This window comes from Eptatretus burgeri, chromosome 13 (assembly GCF_056783735.1).
Source record: "Eptatretus burgeri isolate ZD-2024b chromosome 13, Ebu_testis_v1, whole genome shotgun sequence".
Taxonomy (NCBI): domain Eukaryota; kingdom Metazoa; phylum Chordata; class Myxini; order Myxiniformes; family Myxinidae; genus Eptatretus; species Eptatretus burgeri.
This window is the reverse complement of record NC_140973.1, coordinates 83,698,778-83,710,835: the sequence shown is the minus strand read 5'-3', so window position 1 is coordinate 83,710,835 and position 12,058 is coordinate 83,698,778. Positions and strand designations below refer to the sequence as shown.

The 12,058-nt window shown below is 43.1% G+C and overlaps 1 protein-coding gene across 1 annotated transcript in view; it reads right to left on the bottom strand.

Annotated features, from left to right (window-relative positions):
- The window catches only part of LOC147014933 (neurobeachin-like), a 247,027-nt gene extending 235,021 nt beyond the window's left edge, over window positions 1–12,006 (bottom strand). Inside the window, exon 1 of the mRNA XM_085853430.1 lies at window positions 11,706–12,006. Within this exon, the coding sequence (XP_085709556.1) occupies window positions 11,706–11,828 (123 nt within the window). The 5' untranslated portion in view covers window positions 11,829–12,006. The remainder of the gene's footprint in view (window positions 1–11,705) is intronic.
- Between the last annotated feature and the right edge of the window lie 52 nt (window positions 12,007–12,058).

The following is a 12,058-nucleotide window of genomic DNA, read 5'->3' as shown; positions in this document are numbered from 1 at the left end:
CACACTCTCTTCAAATCACGCCTCCCCCCAAGTCTTCAAAACAGCTGTTCACCAACCTCTCATATATTATCCCCATCCAAATACTTGATCTTTTATACTCCTCATTAATCCACTCCAAACCCACCTCCTTCAAATTCCCCATTATTTTTTATTTTAATTTTTGCATATACTGTCGAGGTTCATACGAGGGCTAACACACAGAACGTACAACAAGGGGAGCAGGAGACGAGAGAGGTGGGGGGGGGGTGAGAGAAGGAAGAAAAGTGTGAAACACTGACGTGAGGAGATCTGTGGAAGGAAGAGCGATGGGGCGGGGTACACAGAGTAGACAAGATGGACACGACAGGGACTTTCAGGAAAGAAAGCAGGGAATTTGAAGGAGGTGGGATTGGGGTGGATTAGCGGGGGTAGAAAACATCGTAGTTTTGAATGGGGGAAGATAAGAGGTGGTGGTGAACAGCTGTTTTGAAGACCCGGAGGGAGGAGTGGGATTGAAGAGTGTGTGGGAGTTTGTTCAAAAGGCAGGAAAAAAAAGAGGAATGAAAGAATGAAGGTGAGCAGTTATTCTTGATTTTGATAGATTTACCAGAAGGGGGTTGCTGGTGGACCTTGAGCACCTTGCACAAATATTGGGGGGTGGGGGGCATATCTCAGACATAGCAGGGGGTGAGGCCAGAGAAGAGACAGTAGTAGACATGAAGACTACCGACCTGCCTGCGGTGAGAGAGTGAGACCCAAAGATTCGACCACATCGTGAGAGAGACCAATGATCATGAATGCCTTGTTTTCCACAGCGTGAAGCCGAGAAAAGTGAGAGGCAGGAGCACCAGCCTTGAGGGGAGAGCAGTACTCCATCAGGCTGTGGACAAAAGCTTTGTATGTGGTCAGGGGTTCAGGTGTGCCAAGGAAGAACTTTGCATGATGGAGGATGCTCAGTCAGCAACTGGCTTTGGAGGCCAGCTTGGAAATGTGGCTTTCCCAGGAAAGATCATGGCAGATAGTGAGATGCAGAAGCTTGAATGAAAGGACTTCTTCAAGAGGATTGTTGAGAAAGTAGATGGGTGGGGGGGGGTTCCAGACGGTCCCTTTGGAGAGACATCATGAGTGTGAGATTTGTCAAGGTTGAAAGACATGGTCCACGTGTTGGACCAGCTTGTGATTTTATCCATATATTCAAAGTGTGAGGAGGCTGCTGCTTGCCGATCTGAGGGATAACAGTTGGTATGACAGAGGGTGGAGTCATCAAAAAGATAAGTGGAATTTTCCAGAGTCAGAGATATCATTGATGAAAACCAGAAAAAGAACAGGGCCAAAACACTACCTTGAGGAACTACAGCCTGGACAGGAGGAGGGGATGAGAGAACTCCATTGAGGGCCACACGTTGGCTGAGACAGGAGAGGAGGCCTGTGAGCCATGAGGTGGAGATGGCCTTGTATACCAGAGGAAGAGAGTTTGGTGAGCAGGGCAGAGTGCCAGACCGTATCGAAGGCACACGATATGTCTTGGGAGATGGCTCCGATTTCATGTCTAACATAGAGGATCTCCATCCATTGTTGGGAGAGCAGAAGCAGCATATCCAGGGTAGAGTGGCCTGGTCAGAATCCAAATTGATGATCAGAAATCAAGTTTTCCTTCTTGTTTACCCTGTGTACCCCGTCCCATCCCTTTCCCTTTCACAGATCTCCTATTGTCTCTGTGGCCCGCTGTTTTGTGCTTTCCTCCCCCACCCCTGTTGTCTCCTGCCTAGTTATATGTTCTGTGCGTTAGCTCTTACATGAGCCTCGACATGGTATGTAAAAAAAATTAAAAAGACATATTGGTGGTGCACTGTCTTGCTGGAAGATAACAGAATTCATCATGATGTCTTGCTTCCTTCTTAGTGGTGGAAGGAATCTTCTCTGCAGCATGTCCATGTATTTATCGGTGCTGACTATGATTGTTTGTCCGGTTTCATTTTCAAAGAAGGATGTCCTATTATATTGCGACATCTGATATCACATCAAACGGTTGCTTTCAAGCCAGAAACTGGTTGTTCCTCATATTTGTGTGGTTCTGTTTGTTCACGTGGCCACTGAGATTGAAGAAGGCCACATTATTAAAGAAGATGATGTCTAGAAAATCATGATAGTCTTCGATATGCTGGGCAATGGCAGTGTAAAAGGAAATGGGAGCCAAATTGGTGAGAAGAACGGAGGCCAATATAAGGCAGAGCAGGTGGGAAGGATGGAGGCTGGTCAGGACAAATTGGCAGCTGACCTGACTGAAGTAAAACCATGTGGCAGCAGATGGTGGGAAACCTGGGTAAGATAAGAGAAGAGGGAACGGGTATAGGAAAACTGAGAAATTAACAGAGATAGCAAAGAGGGAGCCCAAAGAAATTGAGAGGGGCAGACGTCAGTTCAGGTCAGGTATGGGAGAACGGAAATAGAAAAATATATGGAAATAGAAATAGCAGCAGAGTGAGGTAGTGCCAAAGATAATAGCAGCGGAGATAGAGGAAATATCAAACAGATCTGTGAGCGGAAAATTTTAATGGTCATGATGACGCAAGATTTTGTCCAAGTACTGCTAAACGGAAAGGTTTTGAAAGTGCCAAAAAAAAAAAAAATCGCCAAAAAAGGCAATTTGTGTTCCAGTGTTCAAGTACATAATTCAATTGAAATAAAATAAAGATTTTAAAGGTTGTGGGAAAAAAAATGTGTTTTACAAGTTTACCACCGTTGATGCAGGGGCTTTCATCAGCCCACCTTATTCAACACATGACATGAGCCTGTTGTTTGTGTCCTTTATGACATCCTTAAAAACTCTCAAACATGTCATTTTGTTTTCTTCTGTTGTTTGCTTCCTCATTTTTTTGATTTTTAGATCCTCGTGGAGGATCTCAAAGTCTTACTCACGTTGTTGTTCTTCATCTTCTTCTTGTGGACTTTTTTGTTTCACAGCCTACAGTTTTCATCGAAACTTCCTGAAACTTGGTACATATATGTAAAAATACCACGCGCAGATAGTAACGATCTCCGATTTTGAAAATTCCTCCTAGAAAAAAAAGTTATGATGTCAAAATATCTCCGCTAATGGAAATCACCTAAAAATTATCTCCGAAACTAAGCAAGCTTTTTGAATTCTGTTTGCGGGAATCGAACAGGGCATTAGCAGAGATGAATTACCGCACATATGACATCACTATGACGTCATATCAATTTTTATGACATCATTCCTATTTTTTGACATTTTTTGTTTCACAACCAAGAGTTTTCATCGGATCTTCGTGAAACTTGCCATGTATATGCAGAAAGCCCACGCGCAGGCAGTAACCATCTCCGATTTTGAAAATTCTTCCGAGAAAAAAAGTTGACGTCATAATATCGCCGCTAATGGAAATTGCCTATACCATTATCTCCGAAACTAGGCAAGCTGTTTGAATTTTGTTTGCGGGAATCAAGCCGGGCATTAGCACAGATAATTTATCGCAAACCTGATACATCACAATGACGTCATATTCGTTTTTATGACGTCATCATTAAGAGGACGAGGATCTTAGCTCATTTGAGGTTGTTTTTTTTTTTTACTTCCTTGCTATCATTTCTATTTTGAGTTTGTTTTCAGCAGCCAAACAATTGAGGTATTTTGCCTGGTTGCATAGAATTCCCTCATCCTTCAGGAAAGATTCCCCTTCAGGTACACCAATTCCTGAGTGAAGGATTTCCTTGAGGGCTGTTGCATACACAACCCTTAGAAAATCCTCAAGTTAGGATCACCTCATGGTTGAGGAAATTCTTGGGAGCGGTTGCTATGCTTGGCAACCAATCAGATTAGAGAAAGGAAGAGGTGTCCAAAAGCTCGATGGTGGTGAAGCGATATACAAACTGGCTTCAGGAAGAGACATAAGCACTCGTGGAAGCTTTTCTTAAGCACAAGAGACAATACATTATATAGTTGTATGATGCGTCCTGTTGAAGTACTTTCGTGTTTAATGACAACACTATAACTATCGTGTAGAATTGTTAAGAATCCCTCGATTTTGGTAAGGCCTGGGTACACGGAACAAACCGGGACTCCCCAGAGTCAAATGAGGACCCAAACAAGTCGTCTCTTATGGACCTAGTAACACACCGTGTTCGATCTATATACGATGACCTTTTTTCCTGGGACCACCATCAGTATCAATTGAATTACCGATGGTAATAAATAACCTGAACAGGAAGTAATAAATGCTCACACCATGGATGTACCACTACAACAGCAGCACGGACGAACAACTCGTTCAGCTGAACCTGCAGTATCTGCACCAGAACACACCTTTACATCGGCCCAGATATCACGTGTTAAATCCCATGCAATTATCAATTCAATGGAGTTTATAAATAAATTATTTAAAACATATTGTTGTGGAAATGACTCCTGGTGGATCAAAGATCCTTAGGAAAATTCGAATTATTCCTTAGTTCGTGTTTTAGATAAGGGTGAGATCATCAGAGACGTCAAGCGGGTTGGGGCGGTCTCCAAAAACACATTCGCGACATCTTGTGAGGCAACAATCTTCCTCTTCGTTACCAATTTCCATGAAGAGCACAATTGGGAAACTCAAAAAGGTTGGTGTTCAAGGGTAGGGTTGGGGGTTGGGGGGGGGGCGGTGGTCCCTTGAGTTTAAGGAACATTTTAAGAAAAAGAAAAAAAAAAAAAAAACTTTAGGAATATTCGAATATTATGAAACGACCCTTGAGTAAATCCTAAAATTTTTCCTGAAGCCTTATGTAACTGGGCCAGTCTTAGATTTTGTATTTGTTTTTTTTATTCCTTGGATTGCTGTTTCTTTTCCTGAACTGTAAGACTTGTCCTATTTCCTTCCTAAATTTCTGTGGCTCTAATATCCGTTTCCATGGTATAATTTGGCTTCTATTTGTCAGGCTTGGTTTTATGGAGCTTTTTTTTTTTTGCTTCTTGTGGTGGTTTCCCTGTTACTTTTTCTTGAATGAATCGTGCCGCTGTAAAACACACGATATCGATTTCCTTCAAAGTGGATGATTTTGAAATCATTTTTCTAATTGAATGGTTGGTCTGCCTCACTAAGATTGTCCATTTGTTGTTTTCTATGTGATGGAGTTTTGGTCTCTCTCAGACTTTTATCAATTTTATCTCTTCTATATTGTTGGCTAACTTTGCTTCCAGCTTCTGCTGCTCTTCATCATATTCACCCTCCTCCTCTCTCCCATTCTGCTGCTCTCCGTCATCTTTCTACCAATCAGCCTCTGCCTTTTCCACTCTTTTCACGTTCGCCGCTCGCATGTGGTCTTTGCCGCCGAACCGGTCTTGCCCCCCTTTCAGAGGGACGCCTTTGTTCTCTCCTTTTGCCACACTCTTCGCCACATTTGGACCGTCTCTGATCTGGGTTTGGACCGTCTCTGATCTGGGTTTGGGCCCCAGTGTCGTTGCACAGCCAAAAAAACAAAACAAATAAATCATTGCCAGCAACACTGCAAACATGAAATGTCCTCCCAGGTGTGTTTGTGTATGTGTACGTGTACATGTATTATAGATCAGCCTGATAACTGTGATAAAATGCTTGTAACATTGTACAATACTGGAATAAGATGGCACAAACAAATCAAGAAAACTGAATGCGAGTGAACAGGACATTTTGTGTTTGCGGTGCTCCTGGCAATGCTCATTTATTAAAACCACTTCAACTCTCTGATTAACCAACACACATCTCTCACACATCAAATAAAGCCATCTGTGGGGGGGGGGGGTGTTTGTTTGTTTGTTTGCTTTTGAACACCCTTAATGAACATTTTGTTCGTGTAAATACGTCATGCATTGTAAATCAGCTCTCATGATGGCTCAACCACACGATATATGAGCATTGCACAGCATTTCGACGATGACGAAATTCTGATGTTAAAATCTCGCCCTCCCGTCACTTCGCTGACGGGTTTAATCAAAAGACAACATGTTGTACTTCACACACATATTGCATATCTACCCGAGTAAGGATGTAAAATGAAGTGAAACACGCAAAAGAGGATCCTTACTATTATTCACGAACTGGTGTTTGTCACGCTACTCTTCCTACAGTTCTTGGCAGAGTACATCCATACTTGCTGCATAGGATCAGCATAACCACAATTAATGTACAAGGATGTTTATATATTTGCAGGTGGTCTTGAGGGGGGGTAGGGGAAGACACACAAATTCTCTATGTAAATGTGTATTGTTTAGCGCCACCTCCAGGTGGGGGAAGGTATTGCAAGTCTCCACCATTTACAGTATTTCTGTCCCCACATTTCCCAGTGTAGTGCAGTGTTTTGAATTATCAGCAGGAGGTTTTTGCTTCATGCACGTAACCCAGTTTTTTGTTTGTTTGTTTATTTAACGTGTACAGGGATAAGAGTTGCCAATACACCACTCAAATAAAGGTATGCCATCAGAAGAATTTGCTGCATGCTTGGAACAAGATCGCCCATAGAGTTACTGCTGGTATTTTATAACACATAATCGTTGTCATTTTTATAATAATCCCCACACTTTTCGAAGAAAAAAAAAAAAAAAAAAGAGGGAGAGTGTTATTGGGTCTGTCTGTCTGTCTGTCTGTCTGTCTGTCTGTCTGTCTGTCTGTCTGTCTGTCTGTCTGTCTGTCTGTCTGTCTGTCTGTCTGTCTCCTAAGTGGATGGGTAGAAATTAATCATACTTGGTGATTATGACATCACCACCACATGGCACAAAGGTGCAAGAGCAATGTCATTTTGACCCCACCCCTGGGGTGGGGTCAAGAGGTCAAATACTGAAAAATGCAATTATGGGAACATTTTTAAATGAAACTTTGGACATGCAATCAACATTAGGGAACACATGAAATATGTTAAAAATAATAATAATAACAATAATAATTGGATTTGACACCCGGCTCAAGCTCCTGGGGATGAGGACTTGGGGTCACAGAGGTCAAAATGGGGAAATTTGATGTTAGGTCCTTCCTAGTGGAACTTTTTGCCATCTTTCAACTTTGCTTTAGGTGGGAAGCGAGGGGATTGCGGTGGCACGCCATGCACTTAACTCGTTGTTTTATAACCCCAGACAGTTCTCTCGAACAGAATCTCAGACAGCCAATCGATCTCCCAGGCACAACCCAGTGATCCCCCACCTCCAATAATGTGGACCTCCATCCTCGTGAAGCCAGGGCCACGAGAGGAAGAGAAACAGATGGATAACCGGTCAATGGACACCAATCCGCACTCTGACCATGGCTGTGATGCCCTGATGAATCCCAGCAACAGGGAATAGTGGGGAAGATTTGGTCTCTGAATTGAATTGGAGGGGGGGGAGGAATAACTACTGCAAAGAGGGATCCCCGATAGTTGCACACACAATTGTTGTTGCTGTCGTCAAGGTGACTGTGGTTGTCGTCTGTGTACTTTTTATGCTTATTTTATATTTAGTTAAGAAGTATTACCATATATAATTTTGGGCTCTCCTTCAATGTCTGAAAACCAACAATAAAAAAAAAATAGAAAAAAACAACAAAATTTGGTTTCTTCAAAATGCCGACAGGATTCGAACAGTCACGGGCAACACCAAATACCCCTGTTCGTGAGGGAAAAAGTCAAATACATTTTATCATGTAAATGGAGGGAGAGATGGTTTTCCTTTCATATTTAGAACACCAATCAATATAAAGAGAGTGAAATGCTTCAGGTAAACAGTGGATCATTGTACAGCAAGGTAACACATCCTCTCTGGATGTTACCTTGCTGTACAATGATATATTGTTGATCCAAAATGATCCACGGTATGTTAAAAGGAAACCTTGAAGTTGGAGAAAAAGCAAACTACATTGAATCGGAGGTTGTCCGGGGGTTCAGCAACAATCCTTACAAAAAGCCTTTCAAACAAACATGTGAGAACACAACGAAGTCTGCTGATAAAACCACAACATGATCCTCAGAATGTGGTGCTGTTAATAAAAAAAAATACTGTGGAGCTTGGGAGGACTCCGTTCCACATCCCGACAGCCCCTCAAGGAGATTACAACCAATGTGAGAAATTGAGAGGTTAAAGGGAATGGGACAATTACAAGAAAGCAAGACGGAGATCTCAAGGAAGCCCTCATGAGTGCAAAGGAGGATAATTCCGTTGAACATCGGGACGAGCAAAATAAAATGAATCAGGGATGGCGGTGGGATTGGGGGATCCACAAAGAGACAATACAAGGGAAAGAGAGGATAACCACCTGGTTACAAACAGCACCTTTAGGGTAAAGTTAACCACCGCACACAGGACAGCAAGTGTTACACTATTAACTGTATGCTATGTGGGTATGTTACACGAGGAGATACACGTGTACCACAAGGTCTGTACAACAAGAGGGGATACACATGTACCACAAGGTGTGTACAACATGTGTAAAAAAAACATGTACATCAAGAGGGGATACACGTGTACCACAAGGTGTGTACAACAAGAGGGGACACACATGTACTACAAGGTGTGTACAACGTGTGTAAAAACATGTACGTCAAGAGGGGATACACGTGTACCAAGTGTGTAAAAAAAAAAAAAACATGTACATCAAGAGGGGATACACGTGTATCACAAGATATGTACGTGTGTAAAAACATGTACATCAAGAGGGAATACACGTGTATCACAAGATATGTACGTGTGTAAAAACATGTACATCAAGAGGGAATACACGTGTATCACAAGGTGTGTACAACAAGAGGGGATACACATGTACCACAAGGTGTGTACGACATGTGTAAAAAAAAAACATGTACATCAAGAGGGGATACACGTGTACCACAAGGTGTGTACAACAAGAGGGGATACACATGTACCACAAGGTGTGTACAACATGTGTAAAAAAAAAACATGTACATCAAGAGGGGATACACGTGTACCACAAGGTGTGTACAACAAGAGGGGACACACATGTACAAGGTGTGTACGTGTGTAAAAACATGTACATCAAGAGGGGATACACGTGTACCGTGTGTGAAAAAAAAACAAAAAACATGTACATCAAGAGGGGATACACGTGTACCACAAGGTGTGTACAACGTGTATTAAAAAACAACATGTACATCAAGAGGGGATACACGTGTACCACAAGATATGTACAACGTGTGTAAAAACATGTACAACAAGAGCGGATACACATGTACCACAAGGTGTGTACATGTAAAAAAAACCATGTACATCAAGAGGGGATACACATGTACCATAAGATATGTACGTGTGTAAAAACATGTACATCAAGAGGGAGTACACGTGTATCACAAGGTGTGTACAACAAGAGGGGATACACATGTACCACGTGTGTAAAAACATGTACAACAAGAGCAGATACACATGTACCACAAGGTGTGTACATGTAAAAAAAAACATGTACATCAAGAGGGGATACACGTGTACCATAAGATATGTATGTGTGTAAAAACATGTACATCAAGAGGGAATACACGTGTATCACAAGGTGTGTACAACAAGAGGGGATACACATGTACCACGTGTGTAAAAACATGTACAACAAGAGCAGATACACATGTACCACAAGGTGTGTACATGTAAAAAAAAACATGTACATCAAGAGGGGATACACGTGTACCATAAGATATGTACACCTGTAAAAACATGTACATCAAGAGGGAGTACACATGTATCACAAGGTGTGTACAACAAGAGGGGATACACGTGTACCACAAGGTGTGTACAACGTGTGTATAAAAAAAAAAAAAAAAAAACATGTACATCAAGAGGGGATACACGTGTACCACAAGATATGTAAAACGTGTGTAGAAACATGCACATCGAGGGAATACATGTGTACCACAAGGTGTGTACAACAAGAGGGGATACACGTGTACCACAAGGTGTGCACAACGAGAGGAGATACATGTGTACCACAAGGTGTGTATGTGAGTAAAACAAAAAATTGCACATCAAGAGGGGATACACGTGTAAAAAAAAAAACATGTACATCAAGAGGGGATACACGTGTACCACAAGATATGTACAACGTGTGTAAAAACGTACATCAAGAGGGAATACACGTGTACCACAAGGTGTGAACAACGTGTGTAAAAAAAAATGTGCATCAAGATGGGATACACGTTTACCACAAGGTGTGAACAACGTGTGTTAAAAAAAAAAACATGTGCATCAAGATGGGATACACGTGTACCACAAGATATGTACAACGTTTGTAAAAACATGTAAATGAAGAGGGGATACATGTGTACCACAAGGTGTATACAACAAGAGCTTGGGAGGACTCCCCGTGTACCACAAGGTGTGTATAAGAGGGGATGCACATGTACAACGCATAAAAAACATGTACATCAAGAGGGGATACATGTGTACCACAAGGTGTGTACAACATGTGTAAAAACATGTACATCAAGAGGGGATACAAGTGTACCACAAGGTGTGTACAAGAGGGGATACACAAGTACCACAAGGTGTGTATAAGAGGGGATGCACATGTACAAGGTGTGTACAACATGTGTAAAAACGTACATCAAGAGGGGATACATGTGTACCACAAGGTGTGGACAACAAGAGGGGATACACGTGTACCACAAGGTGTGTACAACATGTGTAAAAACATGTACATCAAGAGGGGATACATGTGTACCACAAGGTGTGGACAACAAGACGGGATACACGTGTACCACAAGGTGTGTACGTGTGTATTTACATAAAATAAAAAAATAAAAATAGCACAACAAGAGGGGATCGACATCGTTATGTCAATATGTTCTTCCTCTCAATAGCCGCTATATGTGAAGATATTCGTGATATTCCCCACATTTTCCATATTGGTGTTTGGTTCTGCGTGTAAAGTGGGAGATGAGTTGGTGGCAGACAAAGGAAGCTCCGTTGGTCGACGTGTACCCAGAACAAACTTGGCAAAGCATCGTACAGTACAGCATGTGGCATGACAAGAGCGCGTGGGGCTTGGTGAGGGAGGAGAGGATGGGCTTTGGGTGTGAAAGAGGGATACAAGGGATGAGGGATGAGGGGATGTGGTTTGGGTGCAAAAGAGGGATGTAAGGGATGAGGGGATGAGGGTTGGGCGTGAAAGAGGGAGGTAATTGATGAGGGATGAGGGGATGGGGTTTGGGTGCAAAACAGGGATGTAAGGGATGAGGGGATGACGGTTGGGCGAGAAAGAGGGATGTAATGGATAAGGGGATGAGGGTTGGGCACGAAGGAAGGATGTAATGGGTGGGGTGGTGGGGGTTGAGCATGAAAGAGGGATGTAATATCGATGAGGGGATGGGGTTCGGGCAAGAAAGGGGGACATATATGGATGGAAGATGGAAACATCATGCCAGGATGGGGTCGTGAGGTACAGTACAAGCGTTGTCTCGTGTCCGTCATTGAAGGGTTCAGGAATTCAGGGACCATCATCAGTCAAACAACGTGAAATTGAGGCTAGCCGTGCTTCGCATGCAACAACAGGACCTTTCATTCAATCATTCGCTCACTCACTGCATCCAACCAATGGCTCACTCACACAGGAGGATTCGAGACCGAGAGCTGCCCCTCTCGTTACTATGGTGATATAACCCCTGACAGCACCGATAATTGCATGGAATAAAATAATAGCGCTTCGTTAATATGCCGAGGACGGCAATGTTGTAAGAACGCAAGCCCACCACCTCCCTCCCCCATGCTGCTCACTCTGCATTCTCGTCCTTACCAAGTTGAGCACCGTCTCCACGATGTCCCGGTTTGACACGTTCCCGAGACGGACCAGACCGGCCAGCACAGCGAACTTCGTGCGGATATTGCGTGGAGCTGCACTGGCATACTGCTCAGCCATGGCTGTGCCGCTCACTCTTCCTTCCTACCCTGTCTCCTTCGCTCAATCGTTCGTTTTATATATTTTTCGTTTCTCTCAACCCTGCCTGGTTATTCGTTTCGCTCAGTCCTGTGAGGACGCCGCACCCGCAAGACGCAACCAACCCAACATCCTCCCGGCAACGGCCGTGGAAACGCGCCGCGCATGCGCGTTGCCAAGTTCCCTTTAATCGTGACCTCATTACGTACACG